This window comes from Aureococcus anophagefferens (genome assembly GCF_000186865.1).
Source record: "Aureococcus anophagefferens unplaced genomic scaffold AURANscaffold_2, whole genome shotgun sequence".
Classification (NCBI taxonomy): Eukaryota; class Pelagophyceae; order Pelagomonadales; family Pelagomonadaceae; genus Aureococcus; species Aureococcus anophagefferens.
The window spans coordinates 1,619,402-1,634,203 of NW_008705562.1; the positions used below are offsets into that span (position 1 = coordinate 1,619,402).

The 14,802-nt window shown below is 72.5% G+C and overlaps 2 protein-coding genes across 2 annotated transcripts in view; both read right to left on the minus strand.

Annotated features, from left to right (window-relative positions):
- Window positions 1–214: 214 nt before the first annotated feature.
- On the minus strand, window positions 215–4,136 carry AURANDRAFT_5467 (hypothetical protein; the record flags this gene model as incomplete). Its single annotated transcript, XM_009034610.1, has 2 exons — window positions 215–502; window positions 3,816–4,136. Coding segments are annotated over 2 exons (609 nt in total), but the record flags the coding sequence as incomplete, so codon positions are not given.
- A 5,743-nt stretch (window positions 4,137–9,879) lies between these two features.
- The window catches only part of AURANDRAFT_61221 (hypothetical protein), a gene marked incomplete at both ends in the record, with an annotated part of 7,927 nt that continues 3,004 nt past the window's right edge, over window positions 9,880–14,802 (minus strand). Inside the window, 3 exons of the mRNA XM_009035142.1 lie at window positions 9,880–11,695; window positions 12,019–13,709; window positions 13,902–14,738. Of these exons, the coding sequence (XP_009033390.1) occupies window positions 9,880–11,695; window positions 12,019–13,709; window positions 13,902–14,738 (4,344 nt within the window). The remainder of the gene's footprint in view (window positions 11,696–12,018; window positions 13,710–13,901; window positions 14,739–14,802) is intronic.

A 14,802-nucleotide genomic window follows, 5' to 3' on the forward strand; every position in this document is an offset into this window, starting at 1 on the left:
TGAGCTCGCGCGCCTCCGTCAGGTTCTTGGAGATGGCGGCGTTCGTGTCCGCGTTGCGCCGCCGGATCGTGTTGAACATCTCGAGGAGCCGCTTCTGCGGGAAGCAGAACGCCTTGAGCTGTGCCTGGAGGTCCGACCGCGAGAGCCGGAGCGACTCCGAGAAGCAGGTGCACTGGATCGACGCCGTGCGCCGCACGTTGCTGAAGAGGGCGCCCTCGCCGAAGTAGCAGCCCGCCTTCAAGGTCGCGTAGATGGTCACGTTGTTCTCCGCGACGACTTGGACCGTGCCCGTGAGCAGGAAGTGCATGGCCTCGCCGTGGTCGCCGAACTGGATGACGAGGTCGCCCTCGCTGTAGGTCTCGGGCATGAGGTAGAGCGCGATGGCGCGCTTGATGACCTCCGTGCACGACTCGAAGATGGGGCACCGCGTGAGCACGGGGAGGCGGATCGCGACGCAGACGCGCGCGCGGAGCGTGTGCGGCAGCGTCGACGCGGCGAGCGACTCGCCCGACGCCGTGTTCGTGATGGCCCCGGACGTGTCCGTCGCCGTCGTCAGCGAGTTCATGAAGGCGTTGACGCGGCTCCTTAGCTTCAGGGGCACGCGGTGCTGCTGCATGTACTTCTCCAGGCGGTCCGCGCGGACGCTGAGCTCCGTCGAACTCGCGTCGCTGTCGGCGATGGCCGCCGTGATCTGGCCGATGATCATGGCGTTGATGGACATGCCCGCGGCGATGCAGATGAAGACGTAGAGCGTCTCGAAGCACGTCGCGGGCGTCACGTCGCCGATGACGACGACGACGAGCGTCGGCAGCGCCCAATTCAGCGCCCGCAAGTACTGCTCCGGCTGGTCCCGCGGCCCAAAGCCGCTGTGCAGCCGCAGGAACGAGTTGCCGATCTGGTGCCGCACCCAGGTGCAGCGCCAGACGTCGTCCGCGCGGTCGTCGCCGCCGACGTGGTGGTACCGCGCGATCGTGTAGAACGCGAGCGCGGCCCAGTGCGACACCAACACGACGGCGCCCAGCAGCCGAAAGAGCGTGCCGAGGCGGTTGCCCGTGTAGGCCTCGACGGCGTCGGACAGGGGCCGCGCGAGGTACGAGAGGTGGTTGAGCCGGACGACGCGCGCGGCCTTGGGCAGCCGCGCGAACGCCACGATCAGGGGCCGCAGCGCCGGGTCCTCGACGAAGAGGGCGAAGATCTCGTAGGGCGCGCAGGTCAGCAGATCGAAGGTCAGCCGCTTCGACTCGACGTGGTGGCGCCAGATCGTCTTCTTCTCGAGCTCGAGGATGCCCTGGTGCATGAACCCAAAGTAGAACGCGCAGAGGAACGCGTCGAGCAGCGCGACGACGTCGAAGAGCCAGTCGACGGCGTAGGACGTCCACGTCCGCGTCAGGAACGCGACGTGGACGGGCGTGGAGAACAAATGGTAGATGACGACGACGACCATGAGGCCGGACCAGCGGACCTGGCCCGCGCTCTCCGGGTCGCTCACGTGGGCCCGCAGGCCCCGGTCCAGGCGCGCCAGCAACCGGCCGACGCGCTTGCGCCGGCCGCCGCCGCCCGCGCCCAACAGACCCCCGTCGCCGCCGAAGACGGACCGCCGCGACGACGTCGACGACGCGTCGTCCTCGTCGTCGCCGAAGCCGTCGAGGCCGCCGTCGAGGGACGCCGCCGCGGCGTCGACGTTGAGCGCCGCGGCGCGGGCGTTGGCGGCGAAGCCGCTCAGGCCGCTGCCCGCGCGCGACCCGCGCCCCCCTGGCGACGCGGCGCCGAGCGTCGACCCGCGGCGGTCCGCCTTCTCCACGAAGGCGAAGCTCCGCTTCAGCGACACGGTGGACAGCATCTCCGGCGTCGTCGCGAGCTTGCGCGAGTCCTCGTCCGTCGCCAGCAGCGCGTCCTGCGCCGCGCCGACGCGCCTGTGTGGAAACCAACCACTGGTTTGGGGGGTCCCCACCAAACTTCAGAACTCTCTATCTCGGTCAAATCGAAGTCGATTCGGCTGATTTTTGGACGAATCGATTGCTCTCATCGAGCTCTCGAAGCACAGCAGAAAACCTCGCGTCAGAACGGTCGCATACGCGCACATTGAAGTCGGGTTGAAGATTTGATTTCCACACAGCGACGCGCCGCGCGAACTGGCGGTCGTGGTGCGCGCGCGCGATGTTGCCGAGCATGGCGTCGAGGAGGCGCCCCTCGGCGTCGCAGGTGAGCCGCAGCTTGTCGCGGATGATGGCCGCCGACGAGGGGAAGCCCCGGAGCACGTCGAAGTAGCGGTCGCGGTGCAGCTCGAAGCAGTCCGCGTAGCTCTGCGCGATCGTCGACGTCTTCGGCGCGCACCGCCGCGCGTCCGCGGCGGCCTTGGCGCCCTTCTCCGGGTCGCCGTCGTTCGCGGTTGCCGGGTCCTCCTCGGGCGCGTCGTCGCCGCCGTCGCCGTCCTCGCCCCGGATCTTGCGGCGCACGGAGCCGACCGCGGACTGCCACTTCTGCCGCGACGACGACGACTGCGCGCGCGTGTCTAAAAGGCACTCGGCGCCGAAGTAGTCGCCGGCGTGGCGGCGCATGACGGGCGTGCAGACCGCCAGGGGCACGGGCGCGTCGTCGACGGCGCGGCGCACGGCGATGGCCTTCTGGGACCGGCGGTGGCTCCGGCTGCCGAAGCGCTTCTTCTTCTCGTGCTGGCTCGCGCGCTTGCCGCGGCGCGGCCGGTCGCCGCCGACGCCCGAGACGAGCTTGCCCAGGCCCGACTTGCCCCGCGCCGCCGCCGGCGGCGGCGACGCCCCGCGGTCGCCGGGCGCGGGCGCGGCCGCGCGGCCGTCGGGCGACGAGTCGCCCGTCGACGCGCGCCGGTTGCCGAAGCCCAGGGTCCCCGACGCGGACCGGGCGATGAGCGACTGGCGGAAGCCCGGCGAGCTCGGCGCGCCCTCGCCGTCGGTCGGCGGCCGCCCCGGCGAGCTCGACCGCCGCGCGAGCTCGACGTCGCCCGGCGCGTGCGTCGGCGACGCCTCGGAGCTCCGCCGCCCGCGCGGCCGCTTGCCCGAGTCGCCCGGCGACGGGGCGGCGTCCGGCCCCGCGGGCTTGAGGCCGACGAGGGGCTCGGGCCGCGGCTTCCGGGGCCGGTCGTCGTTGTCGGCCGCGTTGAGGTCGCGGCCGAGCCGCGCCTTCGGGGCGACGACGTCCGCGAGCGGGTCGTCGCCCTGCGAGTCCATGGACGTGAGGGAGCCCTTGCGGTCGCTCGGCGAGCTCGAGTTCAGCGACAGGTGGCTCGGCTTGCGCTCGCGGTCGTCGTCGGCGAGCGACGCGGCGGACCGCTTCCGCTCGTCGCCGTCGTCCGCGGACGCGAGGCGCAGGTCCAGGGACGGCGCCGACGGGTCGAAGGTGCGCTTCTCCGTGGGCTCCGGCGGCGGGTCCAGCCGCTTCGAGTCGCGCCGCGCGGGCGCCGCGGCGACGGGCCGCCCGCTCCGGCTCCGGCCGCTCGACCGCCGGCCCCGGTCGTCCTCCGACGCCGCCAGCGCGAACTCGTCGAGCTGGTCGAGGAGCGCCTCCTGCGCCTGGGCGAGCTTCTTCATGCCCGCGCGCGCCGCGTAGAGGTCGACGTCGCCGCGCTCGATGAGGAACATGGACAGCCGCGTCAGGTCCCCCTCCGCGAGGATGACGTCGCCGGGGATGAAGACGCGGGGCTCCAGCCGGCTCACGAGCTCCTGGCGCGCCACGTCCTCGACGCCGACGGCCCGCCCGAAGAAGGGCGTCTTCAGGAAGGAGTCGCCGATGGTCTTGTTCAGCGCGCGCCGCCGCAGCGGCGTCGGCAGGTCCGCCAGCACCAGCAGCTCGTCGGCGCCGTTCTGGCGCGTCCAGATGTAGTTGTGGTACTGCAGGAGGGCGTGCTGAAGGGGCTGGTTCAGCTTCTGCCGCTGCATGGACAGGCGCAATTCGGAGAACTTGGCGCGGTATTCCCGAATGTCCTTGTTCAGGTCCGCCATGAGCGACGCCAGACCGCCGACGATGGCCGGCAGCAGCAACCCCCCGAACAAAATCATGCAGCTCGAAAAATTCGTCTCGAGCATGTTCGACGGGTCGGGCTTGATGTCGCCGTAGCCCACCGTCGACATGCCGACGATCGCGTAGTAGACGGACCGCAGGTACGTGCAGTAGGCGACGGAGCCCGACGACGCGCAGGACCGCTGGTTCCAGCCCGACGTGTCGTAGCGGGCCCGCAGCGCGTTGCGCGGCGACGTGTTCGCGCCGACGTCGCCGAGCGTGGCGTTGTAGCCCCGGTCGATGAAGATCCAGGACCGGCGCTTGTCGTCGTAGTAGCGGATCGACGCGCGGCCCGCGAGAATCCACGCGCAGCCCATCCAGTGGCAAAACAGGAGCATGCCGCTGTTCAACAGCGTGATGCGCTGCATGTTCTTGGAGATCTGAAACCGGTGGGCGATGTAGTCGGCGATGAGCGCCGTCTGCGCGCCCGCGCGCACCGCGAGCACGGGGATCTTCGCCGCGCGGAGCAGCGCGAACCACGAGAGCTTCGAGTCGCGCGCCGCGGGCGACAGCGCCAGCGCGTCCCAGGGGAAGAGGCACAGCACCTCCAGCCCCCAGAAGCGGCTCTTGCGCAGGATGCGCCGCAGGCCCGCGCCCTTGGTGACGAGGACGCCGCTCTCGAGCTCGGAGAGCACCGTCGCGCGCAGCGCCATGTCCGCGGCGAGGTAGAGGTCGACGACATAGAGCGCGAGGAAGAGCGTCTCCTTGGCGCCGACGCGGCCGCCCTTGAAGGTCTCGCTGTAGCAGGTCTTGATGGCCAGGGGCGTCGCGACGGCGTAGAAGAGGAGGCAGCAGAACTTGGCGCTCTCGACGACCTTGCGCGCGCGCGTGCCCGGCCGGTGCCAGACCTTGCGCTTCGCCGAGTGGAGCGACATGGACTCGGCGACGGGCGCGTCGCCCGTGCCGTCGCCGGCCCGGGGCGCCGGCGCCACGCTCAGCGTCGCGCGGCCGCCGCCGGCCGCGGCGCCGGCGTCGCCGGCCGCGGCCGCGCCGTCGCCGAGCGCGAGCATGTTCGACGACGAGCCGTTGCCCCGGTTGCCCGAGTTGCGCAGGGGCATGACGCGGCCGATGCGCGTCGTCAGGGACCGGCCCCGGTTCTTGAAGGCCGACGACATGGACATCATGGACCGCTGCTTGGGCTCGCGCGGCTCCGCGGCCGCGAGCGTCGCGCGCGCGCCAAAGCCGCCGTGGAGCATGGCCTTCATGCCCGCCGTCGTCGGCTTCGCCGCCAACGACATGCGCTCGAGCTGGTCCGGCGTGCACTGCTCGCGGCAGACCGTCATGAAGACGCGCCGGAGCAGCCAGAACATCTCGCAGTACGAGTGCGCCTGCACGAGCACGCGCGACTGCTGCACCTTGAAGAGGGACCCGATGCCGAAGTTGTCGCCCGTGCGCAGGCGCACGAGGCCGTGGGGCGCCCGCAGACTCGCGTCGTGGACGTCGTGCATGCGGCTCCGCACGTCCATCTCGCCCGACGCGATCAAAATCGCGCCGACGATGCGCTCGCCCGGGCGGATGACGTCGTCCTGGGGGGCGTACGTGTAGGCGTCGAGCTTCAGCGCCAAAGCGTTGATGACCGCGGCGTTCACGAGATGCTCCTGGAGCGCCGGCAGGCGCCGCAGGAGCACGGACGCCCTGACCATGGCCGTCTTCTGCCGGAGCGACGCGGGCAGCTCCTCCTCGAACTGGTCGATGTCGAGCCCGTGGAACGACGCCCACTGGTTCTCGACGTAGCCGATCATGCGCTGGGCGATCTTCTCCGGCAGCTTGCGGTAGCTCACGTACTGGCGCAGGTCGTCGAGCTTGTCGCGGTGCGCGAGGCTGGACGCGTTGCCCGACATCACGAGGAGCGTCAAATTCGCGATGGCCGCGCAGGACACGGACATGCCCACGTACATGCTCAGGATGCAGGCGATGGTCTCGAAGCGCGTGTGGGGGCAGATGTCCCCGAAGCCCGTCGTGATCATCGTCACGAGGGCCCAGTAGTAGGCCCGGCTGTAGCAGTGCGCGACGGACCGGAGGCGCCGCACGGTCCGCGTCGCCGCAATGGCCGTCGCGTTTAAAGTGGCGTTGACCAGCGCGTCTTCGTAGACGACCTCCCAGAGCCCGTCCTCCTCGGCCCAGGTCACGTCGGACCGCTGCCGCGCCCACTCCCGGGGCGCCTTGGCGTCGACGCGCGACGCGAGGAAGAACGCGCACGCGGCCCAGTGCGCCGCGACGGCCATGATGAGAAAAAAGAGCCACATGCGCAGGGGCCCGATCTCCATCTTCGCGTGGTGTTCCAAGAGCGCGAAGACGAGCCGGATGCACCGCGGCGCGTCGTAGAGCCGCGCGAGCCGGTTCACCTTGAAGAGACTGAGGCTCGCGGCGCCCGTGCGCCGGCCCCAGAGCTCGAGGGGGAACGTCGCGACGAGGTGGTAGAGGAACCCCTTGAGCGTGCGCCGCTCCTGGAACCGCTCGCAGGCGCCCTCGCGGCGCATGAGCCGCTCCAGCGACCCGAGCTCCTGCGTCGACCCCATGCGCTGCTCGGGCGCGACGCGGCTCTGGAGGTGCTCCGGGAGGCGCAGCAGCGTGTAGCCGCAGAGGTTCGGGTCCTGGATGATCCAGCGCACGACGAAGTAGACGTCCGTGGCGTAGTCTAAGATCCACCAGATGACGTACTTTTGCTCGAGCTGGAAGTGCTGCAGAAACGCGACGCGGAACGGCACGCTCCACGCGACGTAGAGCGTCGCGAGGCACATGGGCACGACGTCGAGCAGCACGCCGCGGAGCACGGCGTGGCTCTCCTTGCTCAGCTCCCGGTTCTGCGTCCGCAGGGACTGGTCCTCCTGGTAGCCCATGGCGGCGCGCGGTCGGGCTGCGAAGGGTCTCTCCTGCGAGCCCGCCGCGGCGCTGCAGCCCGCTGCCAACGGGCGACGGCTGCGCGCGGGCGCCGCAGCGCGGGGACCCGGACCCGCCGGACCCGGGCGGTCGGGCGCCGACTGCGGCGCTTGGCGCAGCGGTGGGCTGCCCAACGCTGGGCTGGCTGGTTCACCCCCGAGGAAACCGTTTATGGTTGAACATTTATATTGAACTTTATACGTCCGGCGGCGTTGTCGAGGATGACCGAGCGCTGCCGGAAGTCTTGACGCACGATGGCCAAGGTCGGCTACGAGGAGAGCGTCGAGGTCGTGGAGCTGCTGAAGGACGAGGCCGGTGGGCTGATGCATGAGCTGGGCATCTCCACGATAACGTTCTACAAGGGCGACGTCACGCCCGCGTCCGCGGCCCTGCGCGCGCAGCTGGCGCGCGTCGTCGCGGCGAACCCGTGGCTCGCGGGCCGCCTCGTCAAGGTCGCGGGGAAGGCGGCGCTGAGGCATCCCGCGGCGCCGGCGGACGACGCCGTCGCCGAGCTCTTCGCGGCCGGGGCCGCGGCGTACGCGCCGAGCCGGGGCTACGAGGCGATCTGCACCGAGCTCTACAAATCGAAGGCCAACACCGTCGTCGGGAGCGGCTTCGCGCTCCTGGGCAAAGACCTGCCGCTGGCGCGGCTCTCGGTCCTGGAGTCGTCGCCGGGCGAGTTCGCCGTCGTCTTCTCGCTGTCGCACGCCGTCGCCGACGGCCGGACGTACTACGAAATCCTGCGCATGCTGCGGCCGGGCGCGGACGTGCGGGCGCTGGCGACGCGGCGCGTCGCGGCCTTCCCCGAGACCATGCGCGACCGCTGCAACCGCGCGGCGCTCGCGTGGGTCGACGGGCCGGCGGCGATGTGCCAGATGCTGCCGCTGCTCCTGGGCTGCGGGGCGACGGCGCGGTGCCACGCCTTTCTGCTCGACGACGCGCGCGTCGCGGAGGCGAAGCGCGCCGGCGCGGCCGGCGGCGGCTACGTGTCCACGAACGACGTGCTCACGTCGGGATTCTTCGTCGCCTGCGGGACGACCGTCGGCCTCATGGGCCTCGACTGCCGGGGGCGGCTCGAGGGCGTCGGCGACGACCTCGCGGGCAACTACGTCACCGCGCTCGTCATGGACGACGGCGTCTTCGGGACGCCCGCGGACCTGCGCGAGATGTACGCGACGACGCCCTACGCGACGACGACGCGGACGCTGCCGGGCGCGTGCTGCGCGGGCAAGGTGAGCTTCGCCATGGTGTCGGACTGGGCGTCCTTCGCCGGAGACCTCGTCCCGCTCGACGGCTGCGAGCTCCTCGTCCACGTGCCCGTCGTGAACCCGGCCGCGATCCTCTGGGACATGATGATCCCCTTCGCGAGCGGCAAGGGCCGCGGCGTCCTCTGCTGGACCGTGTCGACGGACGAGGCGGGGCTCCGGAAGCACCTGCCCGTCGGCGGATCCGTCTCCGACGCTCTGTTCCCGAAGAGCTAGCGGCGCGACCCCGCCGACCCGACTCGTCCGTCGATCGCCGTCCCCTCCCCTCGCGACGCGATGGAGCGTCCGAATCCCCGTCCGCCCGCCCGAATCCCCGCCCGCGCTCGAGCCGCCGCCCCGCCCGTCGCCGACTCTACCCACATTCTAACGCTATACGCAGATTGACCAACTGCTAGCCGTGGCCCAATCGTCCGCCCGTGGGGCAGCCGTCTTCCCGGGCAAGATCCTGCGGCGCGTCGAGGTGACGCGCGTGCAGCTGCTCTAATAGCCGCGCAGATTACTTTGTGGGCTTCTTCTTCAGGCGGTGGCAGGACGCGCCGGCGGGTCCCATCGCGCAGACCTCGCGGGCCGTGATGCTTCGCATCTTGGCGCTGCCGTATTCGTCGTGGTTGAAGTTGTAGGGACAGAACTGGACCGGTACGGGTCGCGCCTGCTCGAAGGACGGAACGTATGCCACGGTCGCGGTGAAGCAGGCCACGGCGCAGGATCCCTGAAAGGCCCGGCCTTGAGTGTTGACGAAGTTTAGCGACATGCTCGGAAGCCGCGCGTCCGCGTCCTCCTCGTCGTTGTATTCTGTGAACTCGATATCGTCGACGGCAGACTGGCCGTGCGCCGAGCGTAGCAACGCGCAGAAGTCGAGCGTGATTTGCGGCGGCTTTTCGCTCAGAGCCGCGAGGACGCGATCGGGGAGCGCCGCGAGGAATTCCAAATCCGTTTCGTCGCTCGGCTTCTCGTAGCCCGCGAAGCCTTTGCATTGGCTCTTCCCTCGGAGGCAGAAGGCAAGCCAGACATCGTCTTCCCCGATGACGTCCCAAAACTCGTCCCAAAACTCGGCCCATCCCTCGTGGTCGTCGTCGTCAGGTGCTGTCCGTACGGACAGTCCGAGCGCGGCTTGGATTTCGGAAAAACCCGACGCTCCAAAGTCGAGGATTTCACTAGTATCGCTTCGCCTGTGCTCTGTCCGACCACTCCAAGTTGTAACGCAGTCGTACTCATGATCGATTCGTTGATGATGAATGACGCGCTCGTCGTATTTGTACAAGACGTGTCGCGCGATCGCGGGCACGGCGACGCGTCGCACGTAGCGATGGATCGCGCCGCGACACTTGTCCAGGTCCGGATGGAAGGCGTCGCGCAGCACCGTCGCGGCGCGCATGGCGACGGAAGCGCTCAAGCCCGGGTTGGAGTCCGGGGAGATTACACCTTGAGGGCTTTGGGGCCCATCGCTCACCATCTCACTCAACGTGGTCTCCGAGAGGCACCTCGAAGGGTTTCGCCGAGGCTCGTCGTCGCACACCATCTCACTCAACGTGTGCTCCGACAGGCACCGCGATGGATTACGCCGAGGCCCGTCGTCCATCATCGCTCGACGAGCTTGAAGCCTGTGGCACCTCAGCCTTCAGCGATTTGCGACGCTTCGAGACACGGCCACTCTTAGATATCTCTAGCTGTGGGGTTGCTCGCAGTGGTCCAGCAAAGACACTTATCCGCCCTCCGTCTCGCTCGGGAACACGCGCCGCTCCTCGGGCCCGACGTAGGGCCAGCGGTCCCGGGGCTTCCGCGCGTCCGCGTTCTGCGCGACCATGTTCTCCGCGTCCGTGAGGAGCTTCATCTTCGCGATGCGCGCCTTGGACGACTCGAGGCCCGCGCGGCCGTAGTCGTTGGCGTGGAACAGGACCCAGTTGTTGAAGTTCGTGCCGTACATCGCGTCCTTCGTGTGATCGTTGACGACGGAGTTCGTCGCGATCTCGGAGGGCAGCACGGCCCACTTCAGCCGCGGCATGCCGTAGACCCAGGGGTTCGCCAGAGCTCTGTTGATGATTCTCTGGTCGCCCGTCGCCCCCGGCCGGTTCTGCTGCATGATCTCGCCCGTGGTGCGGAAGACGTCCGCGACGGCCTTGTTGCACTTTAATGCCATGAAGCCGAGGTTGCCCTGGAGGCTCCGGTCCTCGTCGCGCTGGAAGACGATGTCGACGTCGTAGGGGTCGCCGACGCCGATGTAGGCGTCGATGACCGGCGCCATGGGTTTATAAAAGCGCAAATCCATGTCGGAGACGATGACGACGCTGTCGCGCGGGTTCTCGCGGATCGCCCTGAGCACGAGCTCGATCTTCGTGCCGAAGCGCTGCGTCTGGTCCTCCTTGCTCGCGCCGATGACCCACTCGCGGAGCACGACGTCGCTCGCCGCGTCGCGGATGCTCGCGACGAACTTGTCGCGCATGTCGCGCGACGCCGCGTCGCTGTGCGAGTAGAAGTAGAGCGGGATCGGCGCTTTCCGGACGGGCCGCCGCGGCGCCGCGAGCGCGAGCGCTTTGGCGCCGCGGGCGACGGCGCTCGGCTCGAGGGCCGCCGCGTGGAGCGCGACGTCCCGGAGGCAGCCGCGGAACCGCTCGCCGAGCTTGACTTCCAGCGGCGCGTCCGCGAGGGGGTGCGGCGGCGCCGAGCCCTTGTAGCCGGGCGAGCCGCCGGCCTTCGTGACCGCGTTGTTCAGAGCGCTGTCCCCCGTGCGGCCGCCGGACACGGTAAACGAGCCGGCTCGCCGCGCGCCGTCGACGTAGACGTACAACTCGGAGGTGCAGTGGGGGCCGACGACGGGCGACCCGTAGGGGTCGACGTCGTCCCGCTTGCGGTTCGGCGACGTGCGCTTCCGCACGACGACGACGTCGTGCCAGGCGCCGTCGAGCAGGTCCGCGCCGCCGTCGCCTTTCGGCGCGCGGAGCGTCGTGTCGCGCACGGGCCGCGCCTCCCCCCGGGCCGTGCCGGCCATGTCCGTCGCCGTGCCGAAGTCGCGGTGGCCGTAGCCGAAGAGGAGCGCCCCGTCGCGGGCGAGGCTCAGGCCCCAGTCGGACCGCGAGCCCTTGGCCATCGCGTCGTCGAGGAACGCGCGCCGCAGCCGGTCCTCGTCCGTGTTGCCCCGCGGCGCGACGAGCGACTCGCGGGGGCCCAGCGGGCCCGCCGTCCGCCGGCCGTGCCACCAGGCGTCGCGGTCCCTCAGGAAGCCCCGCACGCCGCTCGCGAGGCCGCAGCCGCCGCTGTGGAAGTGCCCGCTGTCCATAGGGAGTTCGCCGCAGGGGTCCCCGGGCTCCGCGACGCGCAGCGACAGCGACAGGCTGAACTCCGTGAGGCCGTGGCCGAACATGTTCAGCGCCGCGCGGTCGAAGTCGTCGGCGCCGTCGAAGCAGCGCTCGCCGTAGGGCTCCGCGACCGGCTCGGCGGCGCCGTCGGCGGCGCCGTTGCGCGGCGGCGGCGGCGCGTCTTTCGGCGCGGCGGCCAGCAGGGCCTCGAGCTGCTGCGCGCGCCTCCGGAGCGCTGCGATCTCCGCCGACGCCTCGGACTCGGCGCTCGCCGCTGGCGTCGTCGTCGTCGGCATGACGCGCCACTCGCCCCACATGACAAGCACATATGCGAAGAGCGCGCAGCAGACGAGCACCGTGGAGCGCGTCGACGCGGCCATCGGCCGCGACCGCGTCGACGCGTACGCGTCGGCGCAGCGCTTCCCGGTCGCGTTTGGGCAGCCCGCCAGCAGCCCCGCGGGTCAAAGCTGAAGTCTTATTGAGGTTCAAGGTTTGAGTTGTAGCTATGCAACTGCACCCTCGAGCGAAAGACACAAACAGCCCGTTACGTCGGCAATATGGGCAGGGCCAGCGTCCCGCGCCGCCGCGTCGGCGACGACTCGAGCCCCCGGTCGGAGACGCCCGCGCGCCTCGCGCTCCGCGGCGAGCCCGCGTCGTCGGGCCGCCCCCAGCGGAGCACGGCGAAGTGGGTCGGCATGTCCGGGTCCCCGACGTGCGCGTTGACCTCGCTGGCCCGCCGGAGCGCGCGGAGGTAGTCGTCGACGTCGCGCGTCGCCGCGAGCGCGACGGCCCGGGACCGGCTCGCGGCGACCTTCGTCGACACGTTGGGCTGGCGCCCGTTGGCGAGGTCCGCGTCCTCGAGGCGCGCGGCGACGGCGGCGGCGGCGGCGGCGACGACGAGCGACGTGGGCGCCCACGGTTCCACGTCGCCCGGCCCCGCGGTCGCGTCGCCGCCCCGCAGCCTCGCGACGAGGTAGCGCGCGGCCCCGGCGAAGTGCACGGCCTGCGACGACGCGGCCAGGGCCTCGACGCCGTCCACGAGCGCCGCGGCGTGGGCCGCGACGGCCGCGGGCGGCGCCGCGGCGCGGAGGACCCGCGGCAGGCCCAGGAGCGCGCGGAGCGCCGCCGCGGAGGCCTCGAGGCGGAGGCAGGCGTCGACGACGCCGCCGAGGAGCGCGCCGTGGGCCGCGAGGCGCGCGTCGAGCGGCGCGAGGTCCGCGGCCGCGCCGAGGACGTCGCCGGGCCCGCCGCGCTCGCGCGGTCGCGCGGCGCCGGGCGCCGACAGGGCGAGGCGGTGGTCGCAGGCGTAGGCGTCGCGCCAGCGGCTCTCCGCGGCGTGGGCGAGGGCGTCGTCGAGGAGCGTCGAGGCGCCGCACTCGGCGTTGAGCGGCGCCGCGGCGCCCTCGGCGGTGTCGTAGACGTTCTCGCGGACCATGGCCGGCCAGCGCCGGAGCGCGACGTCGTTGGCGCCGCCCGCGGCGCCCGCGGTCCAGAGCACGCAGCGGATCACGCAGGGCGCGTAGGCCGCGCGGCCGGGCCTCGGGGGCAGGAGCACGTGGAGCGCGACGGGCGGCGGCGCGGCGCCGCCGTCGGAGACGACGCGGAGCTTCTCGAGGTCGTGGACCGCGTCCTCGGCGAGCTTCGCCGACCGCAACGCCCCGGCGCCGTAGCGCAGCGTGCCGCCGCCCCAGGCGTCGGCGCCGCGGCCCGCGGCGAGCGCGACGAGCACCGCGGGCGCCGCGACCGCGTCGGCCGGCGCCGCGGCGACGGCGACGGCGTCGGCCAGCGGGCCCGGCGCCGCGCCGTCGACGGCCTCGGCGACGCCGCCGAAGGACGGCTCGTCCGGCGCGGCCCCGGCGCGGTTCGCGAGGTCCGCGGCGCGGGAGACGACGGCCGCGGCGAACGTCGCGGGCGCGGCCTTGGCGTCCGCCGCGAGTGCGCAGGGCGCGACGACGTCGAGCTGCGCCTCGACGAGCCCGCCGTGGTCGCCGTCCGCCGCCGGCAGGACGCCGCCGCCGCGGAGCGCGCTGTCGCCCCGGAGCGCGAGGTGGAACGCGAGCGGCCCGGCCGCGGCCGCGGGCAGCGCCGCGCGGAGCCGCGCGAGCGCGTCGACGGCCGCCGCCGCGCCCGCGCCGGCGACGGCGGCCCGCGACCCGTAGACGACGGCGCCCGCGTCCTCGGCGGCCCAGACCTTGGCCACCGTCGCCGCGTCGCGGGCCCGCCGCGCGGCGCCGGACACCTGCGCGCGCGGACGACGTGACGGGCGACGGCGCTCGAAAAAGACGCCGTCGCAAGACCGCGGCGCGCGCCGCGTTGGTCTCGCTCGCCGCGTGCGCCGCCGCCGCCGCCGTGGCGTCGTCGGCGTCGCGGAGCAGCCGCGGGAAGACGCGCGCGAGCCTGCGCGGCGCGCGCGTCGAGCGTCCGAAACGACGGGGGAGACGCCGGCGCGCGACTGGGCCGCCGCGTGCTGGCGGTCGCGGGTCACGTAGGACCGCGCGCGGAGCGTCTTCTCGTAGATGCGGCGCTTGAGCCGCGCGAGCCCCGCGACGAGCGCCTCCGCGGCCGCGGCGGCCGCGGCGGCCGCGTCCGCGGCGCGCCTCCGCTCGCGCGCGTCGTCGAGCCAGCGCCGCGCGGCGGAGCCGCCGCCGCCGCCCGTCGGCGCGGGCAGCGCCTTGAGGAGGCAGCGCCCGGCGGCGGCGCCCGGGGGCTCGCGCCCGAAGCGGTACGCGGCGACGGCGAGGCGCGCGCAGACGCCGGGAAAGAAGTTCGTCGGCGCCAACCGCGCGGCGGCGCCCGACGCCTCGAAGAGCTCGCGCTCCAGCGCCGACGCGGCGCCCGACGCGACGACGCGCGCGAGGCGCCGCCGCTTGTTGTCGCGGTCGTCGTCGCGGAGGCCGCGGCGCGGCGCGGCCGGCGGCGGCGCCGCGACGAGCCCCGCGCCGCGGAGCGCCGCGCGCGCGAGGCCCAGCGGCGCCGCCGGCGCCTCGTCGTCGTCGAGGCGCCGCCCGTCGAGCTTCTCGAGCGCCCTGACGGCCGCGTCGCGCTCCGCGGAGACGACGACCTTCGCCGCGCCCTCGCCCGCGGCGGCGCCCGCGGCGCGCGGCCAGCGCCAGGCCGCCCAGGACGCCTCCGCGTCGTCGTCGCGCGCCGCGCCGCGCGCGGCGGCGTGGGCCCGCTGGCGGCTCGCGTCGGCCTCGGCGGTCGCCTCGCGCGCGAGCGCCGCGAGCGCGGCGACGTCCGAGGCGCGCGCCGCCGCGCTCCGCCGCGCCTCCCGCGCGCAGGCCGCGCCGAGGGCCGCGACGACCCCCGCGGGCGCCCCGTCGTCCGCGCCG